The 16134-nt window shown below is 42.8% G+C and overlaps 1 protein-coding gene across 1 annotated transcript in view; it reads left to right on the top strand.

Annotated features, from left to right (window-relative positions):
- Positions 1–16134, top strand: part of SLC45A2 (solute carrier family 45 member 2) — a 34124-nt gene extending 17990 nt beyond the window's left edge. The window contains exons 3-7 of the mRNA XM_021696048.1: positions 2190–2515; positions 7500–7643; positions 8338–8461; positions 13369–13583; positions 15894–16134. Coding sequence (XP_021551723.1) covers positions 2190–2515; positions 7500–7643; positions 8338–8461; positions 13369–13583; positions 15894–16115 — 1031 coding nt within the window. The 3' untranslated portion in view covers positions 16116–16134. The remainder of the gene's footprint in view (positions 1–2189; positions 2516–7499; positions 7644–8337; positions 8462–13368; positions 13584–15893) is intronic.

Genomic DNA, 16134 nt, shown 5'->3' on the forward strand with positions numbered 1-16134 from the left:
AGGGTGATCAGCCCTACATAAGTTTGTGATGTAGGTAGGCAGTGTGTTTGGCATCCATCTCCTTACTCCGCCAGGTGTATCCCCCTCGCCCCCCCCCCCCCCCCTCCCTTTTCCAAACCCCCCCCCCCCCCCCCCATGTGCCCTTCCCTCTTTACCCCCGCCTTCTCCCGTGTCTTCCCTGGGCCCGGCGCCCTTTTATTTTTTTTTTTTTTTTTTTGGTTATCTTTTTTTTTTTAATGTTATGTTAGTCACCATACATTACATCATTAGTTTTTGATGTCATGTTCCATGATTCATTGTTTGCGTGTAACACCCAGTGCTCCATGCAATACGTGCCCCCCTTAATACCCGTCACCAGGCTAACCCATCCCCCCACCCCCTCCCCTGTAGAACCCTCAGTTTGTTTCTCAGAGTCCATAGTTTCTCATGGTTCCTCTCCCCCTCTGATTTCCCCCCTTTCATTTTTCCCTTCCTACTCTCTTCTTTTTTTTTTTTTTTAACATATAATGTATTATTTGTTTCAGGGGTACAGGTCTGTGATTCATCAATCTTACACAATTCACAGCGCTCATCATAGCACATACCCTCCCCAATGTCCATCACCCAGCCCACCTCATCCCTCCCACCCCCAACCCCTCCAGCAACCCTCAGTTTGTTTCCTGAGATTAAGAGTTTCTTATGGTTTGTTTCCCTCTCTGGTTTCATCTTGTTTCATTTTTTCCTCCCTTCCCTTATGGTCCTCTGTCTTATTTCTCAAATTCCTCATATCAGTGAGATCATATGATACTTGTCTTTCTCTGATTGACTTATTTCACTTAGCATAATACCCTCTAGTTCCATCCACATCATTGCAAATGGCAAGATTTCGGTTTTTTGATGGCTGCATAATATTCCATTGTGTGTGTGTGTGTGTGTGTGTGTGTATAATATATATACTATTATATATATATTATATATATACCACATCTTCTTTAAACATTCATCTGTTGATGGACATCTAGACTCTTTCCATAGTTTGGCTATTGTGGACATTGCTGCTATAAACATCAGGCTGCACATACCCCTTTGGATCACTACATTTGTATCTTTGGGGTAAATACCCAGTAGCACAATTGCTGGGTCATAGGGTAGCTCTGTTTTCAACTTTTTGAGGAGCCTCCATGCTGTTTTCCAGAGTGGCTGCACCAGCTTGCATTCCCACCAACAAGGGGCACTTGTATTTTAAAATCCAAAAAGAATGAATCACTACTGATAGGATTTCAATTATTAGATCATTCCGGCAGGATCGATTTGGGGGAGTCCTTCCTCAATGTCCCTCAAATCATACTGTCTTTAGAAAAAGCAGGTAAAACTAGCAACAGAAAGACTTCAGGTCAGCATCCTGTGAGATGACAGTAAGATTTTTAAAAATTCATTATTTCAACTTTTGTTATTTGTTCTGTGGCTATCAACTGGGAACAAATTCCTTTAGTTTCTAATAGAGGAAAGAAGACAGAGTTTAAAGCTGTTTGATCTTTGCAAACTCATGTCATGCTAAGAAGCTAATTAACATATAAATGCCAATACAAATAATTTCACTGCAGTCAGAGGTTGGTTTTCTCTGGGGCTCTTTAAGGGCAAGGATTTTAGTCCTGAAGCAGTTTAGAGAGTGCAGTTTATTATTTTTTTTATTTATTTTTTTAAAGATTTTATTTTGTTTGTTTGACAGAGAGAGAGACAGGGGGAGTGGGAGAGGGAGAAGCAGGCTTCCAGCAGAGGCTGGTTCCCAGGACCCTGGGATCATGACCTGAGCCCAAGGCAGAGGCTTAACGACTGAGCCACCCAGGCGCCCCTAGAGAGTGCAGTTTAGAAAGGCCACAGGACTTCTGATGGTGGCAATATTTGTGTCTGGGACTAGTCCATTTTCCAGTCATGACCCTACTCGTACGTAGGTTGCTCTTCTATCATTACCCCCACATTATGAGTGAGGAAGGCCAAGGGCACAGCAAGTATATGTCAGAACTGAGCTTGTACCTGCGTTTCGTGGCTGTAGATGTCTTGGCCTCCTGCTGGGTTAACTCTCCATCGTAACCAGGTGTCTCTGCTGTCCTCAGGGAGCTTTCCCACTGAAGGAGGGGGGGTGCCTGGACACCATGAAAAGAGAAGATGGTTTGCTAACTATGCTAATACAGCTCTTTCTTGCTTTCTAGGTTTTGGAGGTGCATTGGGTTACCTTTTGGGTGCCATCGACTGGGCTCATCTGGAGATAGGAAGAATGCTGGGCACAGAATTCCAGGTCATGTTCTTCTTCTCCGCCTTGGTGCTCACTTTGTGTTTTATTATTCATCTCTGCAGTATTCCTGAAGCCCCACTTAGAGATGTTACAAAGGACACATCCCCACAGCAAGCCCCCCAGGACTTTCCATTGCCATCAGACAAAATGTACCAGTATGGGTCTATTGAGAAAGCTAAAAACGGTTCTGTAAACCCAGAGCTGACATTGAAGGGAGAAAAAAACAAAAGTCCTGCTGAACAGGTAAGATGCAAATTCTTTTTTCTTTACTCAGGAAAAATATCCTTGTTCTTACCCTTCTTATTTTTTTTATTATTCTTTGTTTTGTTGGCTTGTTTGATGTGAAGTCTAATTGAATCCTCCAATCCCCTTTCGCTCTTATCCCTTTGAATTAAAACTTTAAATATGTGTGCATTTTCCTCTGGTCTTCCTCTTATTCTTTTCAGAGCATCAGAGTAGAGAAGAGGAAGCCAGTTCCAAAATGTTAGACCATAAGAGAAGCCTGGAACCATTTTTAGGCCTCAAGAAATATCTTAACTCTTAGATTGGGATTATAAATTTGTTCCTCCAAATGACAGCATCCCTGGGTTGGTAACTGGGTTGGGCATGTTGAATTTGTATTTCATGAGTTGATTAAATATTTTTTTTAGGCCATTTTCAGTGAACTGGTCAGTGAATTAATTAGTTTAAAAATTAAAAAAAAAACTCTACTAAATTACAGAGAAATGGGACTAGGTTAAGGGGAAATTGTCAGAGAGAAGAGGCTAGAACTGTGCTGACCAATACATTGGCTACTCGTCACATAAGGCTATTTAAGTTTAAATTAATTAAAATGAAATAAATTAAAATGTCAGTTCCTTAGTTGCATTAGCCACATTTCAAATGCTTAATAGCTCCTTGGGCCTAGGCACTACAGTCCAGGACAGTGCAGATATAGAACATTTCCATCACTGTAGAAAGTTCTTTTGGACAACACTGATGCATCCTCCTTCAAGCTGAGTTTAATGGCAATACCTCATTAATATAAGTACAAAGGATTCCCTCACTGGCAAAGGGGTTGTGGAAGACCTGGGTTTAAATCTTGATTCCTCTAGCTGACTGACCTGTATTATTCATTCAACAATTACCAGGCACTTGCTGTAAAGAGCCTGAAGATTAAGAGCATATGGGGCACCTGGGTGGCCCAGTCAGTTAAGCATCCAACTCTTGGGTTTTGGGTCAGGTCATGATCTCAGGTTGGTGAGATCGAGCCCTGCTTTGGCGTCGGGCTCTGCTCTGAACGTGGAGCCTGCTTAAGATTCTCTCTCTCCCTCTCCCTCTGCCCCTCCCCACCCAATGCTTACAGGCACTCTGTCTCTCTCTAAAAAAAAAAAAAAAAAAATTAAGAGCATAGGTGTTCAAATCCTGCCTCTACCACCTCTGGAATGCATGACCTTGGGCATTTGTTTCTGTAAAATAAGAAAGTGAGTCTATCTACCTACAAGGATTTTGTGCAAATTCCATGACATAAGCCATGCAAAGTTCCTACCACATAGTAAGGGGTGAGGTACAAGTGCCTATTATGAGCCTGACAGAAGGCTGAGCACCTCACACACCAACAGGGAACAGATTTAATCTGTGCTCTAACAGAACTTTCATACAAGCTCAGTGAATCTCTATGAGTTCAACTTCTCTTGATGGGTTGGCCTATCTATTTTCCAGGATTATTGGGTTGTTCAGCTAAGATAAAGCATGCAAAGGTGCTTTTTAAGCTTTATATAAGTATGTAAGTGTATTACAGTCATTATTCAGTCAACAAACTACTTCAGGTACCAAGTATATACAAAGCATTACTAGGTATTTAGGGATCATGAAATTGACTAATCTCTGCTTCCTATGCTCAAGAATTTACAGCCCTAACAGGGGCCATAATAAGCCATTTATACCAATACTTATATTCCAAGGTAGAATATACACCTTCCAAAATGAGGGTGGTGGTGCAGTTTGAGAACTGGGATTATTATTTTTTTTAATGGCAAGAGGAGGCCTGAATTATTTCAGGATTCAAACTGGATCCCATAAAATTCATTGACAATTCCTCCATGCCATCATTGCTTACCTCAGTATTTCAGTAGTCTCCTTTTGAGTGTACTCTTGTGAAGTTCTCTTTCCTACTCTTGCCTCTGTGCCTTTTTCATGTATAAATCCACCCCCCCCAATCTCCAGTTGACAAAGGTGTACAATACGTGAAGTAGAGCAACTCCCAAGGGTTCAGAACTATTGAAAGGACTTCACCAAGGGAATCAAGCAGTCACAGAATAAGATGTCAGCTGAATTTTCATTCTGAGTGAAAATACCCAAAGGGCTTTGAATATTTACATTCCCAGCTTTTACAGAACTACTAGGCACAATTTGAAAGTTCATATTTATTTTTGGATGAAAGGAAAACAGATTAACAATGAAAGTAGGATGAAAATTATGTATAAGGCAGAAGCATAAATTAATATTTGGAATGAGGATGAATACTTGCTGGCCACATTCACGTCTTAAAATTTTGCATTTTTGGAAAGAAAAGAAGAAAAGTAAAAATTAATCACTTAGTCTGAGGCATGAAACTCAGGCTGTTGCTGTTGTTGTTTAAAGATTTTATTTATTTTTTTTAAGTAATCTTTACACCCAATGTGGGGCTTAAACCTACAACCTTGAGAACAAGAGTTGTATGCTTTACCAACTGCGCCAGCCAGGAGCCCCTGTTGTTTTTTTGTTCTATACCCTTAGCTTCTTCCTATGGTCAAATAAAAAGTAACAAGGCATCACTGAGGTTTTTTTTTTTTCCCCAGTCAACATTTATTTTTACAGTTACCATGTTTTACATGCAGAGAAGTTATTTTTCCTAATTCCAAAGGAATGTCTATACTTTTTAAATACTGACTAGGTACAGTTGTTCCCGGTTATCCGAAGCTTAACTTTCCACATTTTGGTTACTTGTGGTCAGCTGCCATCTGGAAGCAGATTATCCTTCTGATTTATCATCAGAAGGTCAATAGTAGCCTAATGCTATGTCATCCACCTCACTTCATCTCATCCCATAGGCATTTTATCATCCCATGTCATCACAAGAATAAGAAGAAGAGTAGGTACAACATAATGATATATTTTGGGAGAGAGACCACATTCACACAACTTTTATTATAGTATATTGTTATAATTGTTCATTTTATGATTGTTGTTGTTAATCTCATAATGTGTCTAATTTATAAATTAAACCTTATCATTGGTATGTGTGCATAAGAAAAAACATAGTCTATATAGGTTTTGGTACTATGTGCGGTTTCAGGCATCCACTGGGGGTCTTGGAATGTATCCCCCATGCATAAGGGTGGGGATGACTGTGTAAGATCAGTTTAGTCATGGCCAGTAGGTTAAATACTACAAAACTAACAAATTAAAAAATCAATTTATATAACAAATCTACAATAAGTAAATATATTTTTCCACAATAAATATTGAAGTAAAAAGCATTATTATATAAAGTTAAGAGTTATAAAACAATATGTTGTTATAGTTATAATAGAAACTCCCAGGAGACCACCTTATAAATAAACTAGCCAGGACTCAATTTCATTATGTTGAGATTCAGAATAAATAAAGATCTGAGAAGAAAGACCTATCACCCCACCATGACTGATGTTTATAGTCTCAGTGTCTTAATATTCCCAAGGTGTCTTTCTTCTCTTATATAACAAGATGCTGAAAGCTGTTTTATTCTTTGTATTTCAAAACAGTTGTGTCAATAGTTCAAAATTTCTCATCTTCTCAAGGTTTCTGATACAAAAAAAATAGTGTAGCCTTTGGTTTCAACATAATTTAAGCCTAAATTAAAGAATGTGGGGGGGGGTGCCTGGGTGGCTCAGTCATTAAGCGTCTGCCTTCAGCTCAGGTCATGATCTCAAGGTCCTGGGATTGAGCCCCACATTGGGCTCCCTGCTCAGCGGGAAGCCCGCTTCTCCCTCTCCCACTCCGCCTGCTTGTGTTCTCTCCCTCTGTCTCTCTCTCTCTCAAATAAATAAATAAATTCTTTAAAAAAAAAATAAAGAATGTGGGTATGTGTGTGTATGTGTGTGTGTGTGTGTGTGTCTTCTATATTGTTTTCACCTCTGACTCCACATAGGGCTCATTTATGTGTGCTGGCTCATGGCAGGATCCAGAGAAATAAACTGGGAAGAGGTACGTGACCAAGAGCAGGGAGCTGATTGGCTCTCTGTATCAATTTTCTGTGCTACCTAACAAATTACCTAGCAAATTACCTTGAGCAGCTTAAAACCATATTTATTATCTCACAGTCTTATAGGTCAGAATTCTGGGTGGGCTCAACTGGGTTCTCTGCTTAGGGTCTCACAAGGCTGAAATCAAGTTGTTGATGGGGATGCATTCTCATCCAGAGGCTCAACTGGGGAAGAATCGGCTTCTGAGCTCATTCAGGTAGAATCCAGTTCCTTGTGATTATAGGACTGAGGTGCTTGTTTTCTTGCTGACTGATGGCCAGGAGTCACTCATCTCCTAGAGTCCACTCTAAGGTCCCTTCCGTGTGACCCCTTCCACCTTCAAAACCAGTAACCTTTGTGCTTTGAAACTCTCTGACTTCCTCTTCTGCTCCCAGCTGGAGAAAATTCTCTGCTTTTTAAAGGGCTCATGTGATTTGGTTAGAATCACCAGATAATCTCCCTTTTGATTAACTAAAAGTCAAGAAATTAGTAACCCTAATTATATCTGCAAAATCCCTCTGCCATGTAACATAACATAATTACAGGGTAACAGCAGGGGACAGAGATCATGGGGCCATCTTAGAATTCAGCCTACCACACTTTCGGATTCAAGAAATCTAAGAATTATAATCATCTAAGGGCTAGCTTAGATCTATGAGCTCTGTCCTTGTGTAGTGGTTCTGTCACTCAAAGACAGGATGCTACATATCTCTTACATTTGGCCCAAAGCAAGCCCCATTTCCAGTCCCTTTACCTTTAGCTCTCCAAAGCCTTATTTGGGCCTGAAACTGCTAAATATCCACACATACTTAACAGAACACCTCCTATAAGACCTCTCCGTAGAAACCTTGGTGCCATGCCGAGAAAGTGTGACTCTGTGGGGTAATCGACTGACAGATATGTAACATGGCTGTGTGCTCTGGCTCACACAGCTGGCTGCATGTCTGCACTGAAGGTCACACCTGTTTCATGTTTTATTCCAGACTAGGAAGGCAATGACCATGAAGTCACTGCTGAGCGCGCTGGTGAATATGCCTCCCCACTACCGCTGCCTTTGCATCAGCCACTTCGTTGGATGGACCGCCTTCCTGTCTAACATGCTCTTCTTTACAGATTTCATGGGCCAGGTAATAAACATGTCTGTGCACATACTCATTGACTTGCACATCAATCCATCATTCAACACTTGTCGAGTTTCTTCTAGGCTCTCCCCTAGGATGGGCACCGTAAGAGTGTAAGAAAGAGTACATTCAAGAAGCTGTCTTACAGACAGGAACTGGAGCCAAGTTACTACACCCTAGACATCTCTATGGGACCAGTACTTGATCAAATACAACAGACAGGGAAGAATCAGTGTGAGCTGCAGTAGTCATGGCAGGCTTAATGAAGGAGGTATAGTACGATCCAGGCCTTGAAAGGTGAATGGGAGTTGAACAGAGAGAGAAGAGGGAGAAAACATTCCAAGCAGGAATAAGAATGGTATGTGTGGAGATGAGTCAGAAGCCTGTTGGCTGTATCGGAAGAAGGGTGGCAGGGTTGCCTAAGTTAGGTGGGGGCCAGATGTTAGGTGGAAAGAAAGGTGTTAATGATCCAGGGAAATATTGTTTAGACTTGATGGCATTAGGACTTCTGGAAGGTCCTTGAGTAGAAGCATAAAAGGATGAAAGGGGTGATGTGGTCATGGGAGAATGAGCTCTGTGTCTTAGGAAGGGCCCCCGGGCAGGGACATGTCATTCCCCAAGGATAGAGAAGCAGAGCGCATGAAAGGGAGTCCCTACCACACTGCATTTGTATCTCAATGGTCCCAAATCTCTCTTTCAGATTGTGTACCAAGGGGATCCCTACGGTGCACACAACTCCACAGAGTTTCTCATCTATGAAAGAGGGGTCGAGGTTGGATGTTGGGGCTTGTGCATCAATTCCGTGTTTTCCTCACTTTATTCTTGTAAGTCTCTTCCTCCTGAAGGTATCTTCTAGAGGGCTCTGGTCTAGCAGAATCTTGGGTTTTATATTTCTATATTTATTTTTTTGCTTTTTAAAAGACCAGATCCTTGGGTTGCCTGGGTGGCATAGTCGGTTAAGCATCTGACTCTTGGTTTCGGCTCAGGTCATGATCTCAGGGTCATGAGATCGAGCCTCATGTCAGGCTCCTCCCTCAGTGTGGAGTCTGCTTTGGATTTTCTCTCCCTTTCCCTCTGCCCCTCCTACTCATGCTTGCTCTTTCTCTTTCAAATAAATAAAACTATAAAATAAAATAAAATAAAATAAAATACCAGATTCTTGATAAATATATGGAGATCAGAAAGGACCCTTAGAAAGGACCACAAGAAGTATCCTTTGCCATATTGAATTCTATGTTATTTTCCTCATTGATTACTTTTTCCTTGGAGTCCATGGGTTCTTGATCAAAGCTCCCTGGAAAATAAAAGGAAATCTTGTAAATAAGATGGTGGAATATTACATGCACAAGGGCTAGAGTCTCTGCTCTGAGTATTGATTAGCATCAAGTCTATGTTCTACCGGAATAAGATCATTGGTGGAGTTTCACAGATACGCTTATTAGATCTGTATATGACAGAACATAGGAGGGATGGTTAATATGCTAGGTGACAGAATTAACATGCAAAATGACCTTAGCTCAGGTGGGGAGGGCAGTATGTCACAGGAGCACTATTCCAGAATTGAGGATGACAACTTTCTTTCTCAGGTACTCGCTTTCCATGGGGACCAGAGTTGATTAACCCCCACTTAGCTAAGTTTTAGTTGTAAAGACATTGCAAACAAAGAGATTTCTGTGATTGGTTTAATTTATTTATTGTGTTTTTTAAAGATTTTATTTATTTTATTTATTTGAGAAAAAGAGAGAGAGCATGGGGGGAGCAGCAGAGGGAGAGGGAGAAGCAGGCTTCCCGCTGAGCAGGGAGCCCGACGCGGGGCTCGATCCCAGGACCCCAAGATTATGACCTGAGCTGAAATCAAGAGTCAGTCACTCAACAGACTGAGCCACCCAGACATCCTTGTGACTGGTTTTAAACAATCCCAAACTAATATACTATAACCCCAGTCTCATTTGGTGCCTGCCAATGTATATGGAAATCTCTAAGACCTGTATACACTGAATTAAGTGAAATAGTCTAGCCTATAAAATGTATGCAGGTTCCCCCATTTGGGATGGAAATTGGGCTTCTAATGATAATGGGAGCTCCTTCTGGATTATGGGGAGATAGTTGGCCCCCAACTCAGAGCTCTAAGCTTTGGGTAGGCCCAAGGGACAGCAGGGTTATGGCCCAGGTGGGAGAGGGGGAAGTGACGGAGGACAATCCCTGTTACCATTCTCAGGGGCACATGTTCTGCCATTGAAGTGTGCTTCTTGGGGGGGGGAGGAGAGTGAATGCATATAATGACCCCTTGTCTGACCTCCACCTAGCCATAGCACAGCAGGAAACCTGCTTCAAGATCAACAAATCTCTTCAAAATATAGCACAGTTGGGAAAAGGTGACCTAATACAAACATGTAAGGAAGTCAGGAGCCCAGTAATCATGAAACCATAAACTTTATTAATTTAAAATTTATGATAACCAGATAATAGTGGCTTAAAGCTTCTATTTCTCCCTTTTTCCCCCTAGAGTGCATGAACTAAGAAAATCGCAGGAGGAAGATTTCAAGTACTTAAAATAGAATCCGAGATTGGTAGACTAAAAAGGTCTAATTATTCATCTCAATCCCTTTGTGCTTTCAAGACCTGGGGGTACTATTTACTACCACCCTCATTCTTGTAAGAGGAGCCCATTTTCCCACAAGTAATATGCATTTTAGTTTTGTGTCAATTAAAAAATAATTTTTTCTCAAAGAATCCCTACTAGGGACATCCCATTAGTCTAGTCTTAGTTCTTGTATGAATTTCATTGCACTTGATTAAAATGCATGTTATTTTTAGGTCCTTTTGAGTTAAAAGCCCTGTGTACAATAAACTATTATTTGAATAGTTTCCCAAAGTTATATTAATATATAAATTTATGGGATCCCCCTTTTTTTAAAGTAAGTTTCTTTTTTTTAATTCTTTTTTTAAGATTTTATTTATTTATTTGACAGAGAGAGACATAGCAAGAGCAGGAACACAAGCAGGGGGCAGTGGGAGAGGGAGCAGCAGGCTTCCCACCGAGCAGGGAGCCCAATGCAGGCTCGATCCCAGGACCCTGGGATCATGACCTGAGCCGAAGGCAGACGCCCAACGACTGAGCCACCCAGGTGCCCCTATGGGATCCCTTTCATTTGAATTAGAGCTAAAATTTTATTTATAAAATACCAACCAGCCCTTAAGGATCTTCAGGAGCTCTCTGTGACCATAAGATAAAGTCAAAGTCCTCAGCCTGGTATTCCATGATTTTCAGTTTGGTCCCGTTCACACTTTGACCTCTCTCACTCCTGTTCAGATTCACTACCCCTGATGACTCACTACACAGACTTTCTCAGCTCTGTGTATTTCCTACTGCCTTTAGCTTCTCCTTCTCCAGATGCTCTCTCTAATTCCACATCTAGACAACTGCTAATCATGCTTTTAGACTCAGCTCCAGTGGACCTTGTCTGTTAAATCTTCCAAGTTCTTTCCCTCTGCACTCTAACCCACCCTGAGCAGAATCAGTCTTTTCCTTCAGTTCCAGAGTGCACCATCTATCTTGGACTCATCACATAACATCAGATGCAGATCTGGAATTTCTATCCAGATGGAGTTTGGCAGGGCAAACTGGCTGCTGGGGTGGAGGGTGAGGTATGGTATTTTCAAGTTCCTTTTGCATAGCAAGCATACTTAGATCCATGAAAATAGCAATATCGAGTACTGAAATGTAGCCAATTTATCATATCCGACATTACTAGTCATAGCTGGTGCTTAAATCCGTCATTTATCTCCAATCCTAATGAGAGGCACAGTGTGAGGACATAACTATGACTGGGTATTAGACCCAGTGGAGGGCGAGTCAGGTTTACCCTTACACTTACTGATTTCTCTTCATGGATAAAGGATTCTTTGCTTGGCTTTCAGTCTTTGTTCTGAAGTTACTTATGTTTCCAAATAGCTCTTTATGCTTCTTTGCCTTCTTCTTGGCTGGCCTACATATTGGATGAGAGCATTTCCCCAGTGAATACTGTTGGTGTCTTTTAGGTACTGAGACACCTAGATTACATTTTTTGTATAAATATAATCATTAAGCAAACAGAAACTGACCTAGCTCTATACTGCTTTTTCTCTCAACCTTGACAACAGCCCCCTAGGGATGGTATGAACTTAATAGAGGAAGCAACGTTGCCCACTTGTCATTTTCAGAGCTTTGACTTCCATGGGATGATCTGAGACAGTATTTAGTTTCATAATTGATTCAAATGTAATACAGATTAGGTTTCTTGTCTCTGTGATGTGAATCCAACAGTTATTTGGATAGATAGGGAGAATTTCATTCTTGAATAGACACATTTCGGTCTTTATCATTTATCCCCTGGGTTCGTGTTCCAGTAGAATGGCCAGGGGAAAGATAGGGAGCCTATGGATGAGAAACAGCTATTTAAAAAAGAAAGACTGAAGTTTTTTTTTTGTTTGTTTTGTTTTTTAAAGATTTTATTTATTTATTTGACAGAGACACAGAGAGGGAACACAAGCAGGGAGTGGAAGAGGGGGAAGCAGGCTTCCCACTGAGCAGGGAGCCTGATGCGGGGCTTCATCCCATGACCCTGAGATCATGACCTGAGCCGAAGGCAAATGCTAAATGACTGAGCCACCTAGGTGCTCCGAAAGACTGAAGTTTTTTAGGGAATTCTCCTACCATGGTGGAACATAGTAAACATTGTAAAACATTGTAAAGCAGAACATAAACATAGTAAAACATTGTAAAGCAGAATTTTCAATTTTTAAGAATGAACTCTACTAGAGTACTTTTATGAGCAAGCCAAATTTACCTGCTGGGTGGGGAACCAAGTTAAGAGATAACCATCTTCAGCCTCAGTCAAGCCTGTATTTGTTGAAATGACAGTAGCCACCATTAACGGGATGTCTTCTGTGTGCTTGGCACTGGGCTGAGTGATGTCACAAGCATTGGATTTCATTTGATCCTGACAACAACCACAAAGAAGGGTTTTATTAGTTCCATTTGTTTGCGTAGGTTTTTTTAGATGAGGAACCTGAGGTTTTGAGAAGTGATGGGAATGGACTGACAGGGAGGGAGCCCGCAATGGGGAGGTGCTGGGTACAGTGAGGGCCCCTCACCAGCCTGGGAAGTGTTGGCAAGTCAGGGAACCTGTCTTTAGACAAAGAACATTCTTTGGCTTCCTTCTCAGGTATGCAGATGACATTCAAATGGAGGTGGAGGGACCAGATGACTTGGATCATTCTTAAAATCTGGTTCTATCAGTTGCCTCCAACCTGACTTTGGGCCATGGGGCCAAGATAGGCCTGGATTGTTGTTTGTGTCCTGTTAGGCCAGACTCTGTGAATTAGAAGGACCCACTTTTCTTCCACGTCTTGCACCCCCACAGTCCCATAGCCAAGGTGCGCTTTTCCAGCACCTCTTTGCATCCTATTGCTATTCAGCTGCCTGCCAGAACGGCGCCTGGTCCTTACTTGTGGGAAAAAAAGCCCAACCTAGCAAGACAATTTCCAGCCCTCTGCATGCACAGGATTTAAAACCGATTCCAAAAGCCAGCTATTTTGAAGCAAAGATAAGGAGGTTCTTTTGTTCCTGATTCGGTATCAAAGGAAAGCTCCTAAAAAACAGTGAATCTTCAAAAGAAAAGATTGTCTGAAATTACCAAATGCTGTGAGGCACTTCCAGCTGTAATTTCTTTCTTTCTTCTCCCCACAGACTTTCAGAAACCTTTGGTATCCTACATCGGATTAAAGGGTCTTTACTTCACGGGGTATTTGCTATTTGGCCTGGGAACAGGATTTATTGGGCTTTTCCCGAACGTCTACTCCACCCTGGCTCTGTGTACCTTGTTTGGTGTGATGTCCAGCACTCTGTACACTGTGCCCTTTAACCTCATTGCCATGTACCACCGCGAGGAGCAGGAGGAGAAGGTGCGTCATTGAACCTCACCGGAAGGCTGGGGGGATGTGGTAGGAAAGTACAGGGCAGAGCTGGAGAATCAGGGTCTTGGAACAGCAACTCTAAAATGCCCAGCCAAATGTAGTGATGGTCTGGCCAAAGCATGACCACCTTGGCAGCCCACACCCCCCTCCTTACTCGGAAGCCCTGGGCACCTGGAGAGCTGTAGAGCAGGTCCAGTTACCCTCCGGTATCTGATTAGGGAAAGAAGGCTCAGTAATGCTGAGAAACAAGCCCACCCTGGTTATCACATAGAGACAAAGAAAGGGGAACCTGGGGACTCTGACGCCTGCCCCAATGTCCCGAGCACCTGCAGCATTTCACCTGCACTGGCACCCACCCCAGTGGCTGCAAGGTGGCATTTCTGGGAATCGTTGGGTAAAGGTAGGAGATTTCCCTTGGAGACCAGGTTTTAGCAAGTCAGACCCTGCATGCAAGGAGGAAAGCTGAGGTTGCAGGTGGTCAGCCCACCAGCTGCCTCCAGGGAGGCCTGCCCCAGCTCTGCCTTGAGGCTCAGGCTGGAGGGCAAGGCACCATGCTGCCCCCCAGCAACAGTGGGTTGGTGTTTCTGCTTGAAGAAAACCACCTCTTCTTTTCAAAAGATGTCACTTTTTCTCCATGAAAATAGGCATCACCTTTCCTTAGCTGGAGTAGTGATACAAGAGCTAAAGAGGTAACTTCCAGCTCACTCTGTCACAGTGTGACGCTGCAGAAACACGTTTATGTGGCTGCAATGCTCGCCGCTTTCCCTATCCCTTGACCTGGCAAAGGCCGCAGGGCGAAGTGGCACCAGGAGTTAGAACCTTCCAAACGAGAGTTTGTGGCTGTCCTCACCCCCCTGGCAATCAGTGTCACTAATGTTCCAATGCACGCAAGGGTCTTGCTGTTAGAGACAGTTATCATGCAGAACCGTCCCTCCTAGGGGGCAGTTAGGTGGTACCAGGGCGCAACACACAAGCTTTGGACTCAGAGAAACCTGGATTCAAATCCTGCCACCCCTACTTGGCAGGTGTGTGACACAGGGGGTGTTATTCGTTTATTTATTAAATATCCCTTAAAATGAGTTCCTTTTTCGATAAGGCGGTATGTTCACATGGTTCAACAATGCCAACCATATCCACGCACACTCCCGAAGTGGCTCCCGCTGACACCTTTCCTATCGCCCTCCGGGGCTTACGCGTGAGCCCCTTGCTAGGTTCTTCTTTATCTTGTTTATCCTTCCAGTATTTTAAAATGAACATCAAGCAAGTATGAATCTGTTTTCCTATTTTTCCTCTCGTATTCAAAGTATTATGTGCTTTTTTCTGCACAATGCTTTTTTTTTTTTTTTTTTTTACTTGATGGTATAGGAATTATCATTCAGACTCTAGGGCCTGGGCTTCCTAATCAAGCAAATAGGAAAAATAAGCCCACCTTAAGGAGTGGTTGGAAAATGAAATTAAACAAGATAGTGCAAGTGGGGTGCCTGGCATCATGCCTACCTGGCACCTGGGAAGGACTCAAAAAATGGTGGTTAGTATTATTGTTGTTCTATGGGGACGATAGTATGTGCAACCCGGGAGGAGGGGAGGATGCGGTGAAGCAGCGAAGCAACACAAGCCAAAGAATCTTGTGTAAGGCCCAGCACGTAAAAGACACCTGATGAATGGCAACATTATCAACCAATTCAGACCAACTGCATTCTGAAAGGTTGAAATGTTGTTTTTTTTTTTTTCATGTTGCTTCTCCTATGTAGATCTGTGCTTCAATACCCTTCTTATACATATTTGAACTTCTAACACGACGGAAGGAAAGGAATGGCATATTTATTGAGTTTCCATTACATTGTATTTATTGACTTCTTTTTTTTTTTTAAAGATTTTATTTATTTATTTGACAGAGAGAGAGAGAGAGCGAGAGCAGGAACACAAGCAGGGTGAGTGGGAGAGGGAGAAGCAGGCTTCCCCCCAAGCAGGGAGCCCGATGCTGGGCTCGATCCCAGGACCCCGGGATCATGACCTGAGCTAAAGGCAGACGCTTAACAACTGATCCACCCAGGTGCCCCTACTTACTGACTTCTTAGGAAGAGATAATTTTGCATATCTTAACCATTTCACCTTCCTAGGCATTAACAGGGGAGTTTAAGACTTGGTCTTGAACAGGTTGTGTAGATGCAACCAAGACCATGGGACCCACAAGCTGAAAGGTTTCCTATCTGGCTCTTCACAGAAAAAGTGTGTGCCAACTTCTGCCCTAAAGCACAGTTCCTGTAGATGAAGCGTGTTCCTGTGTTTCCCTTGCAGAGACAGCAGGCCCCGGGAGGGAGAGAGGACGGCGGTGGGAGAGGGCAGGGCCTGGCCTGCGCTGTCCTCACCTGCATGGTGCAGCTGGCGCAGATCCTGGTTGGAGGTGGCCTGGGCTTTCTGGTCAACAAGGCTGGGAGCGGCATTGTGGTGATCACAGCCTCTGCGTTGGCGCTGATCGGCTCCTGTTTTGTGGCTCTCTTTGTTAGATACGTGGATTAGATCAATAAACGTTGTCCCT

The sequence above is a fragment of the Neomonachus schauinslandi genome, chromosome 7, assembly GCF_002201575.2.
Source record: "Neomonachus schauinslandi chromosome 7, ASM220157v2, whole genome shotgun sequence".
Taxonomy (NCBI): Eukaryota; Metazoa; Chordata; class Mammalia; order Carnivora; family Phocidae; genus Neomonachus; species Neomonachus schauinslandi.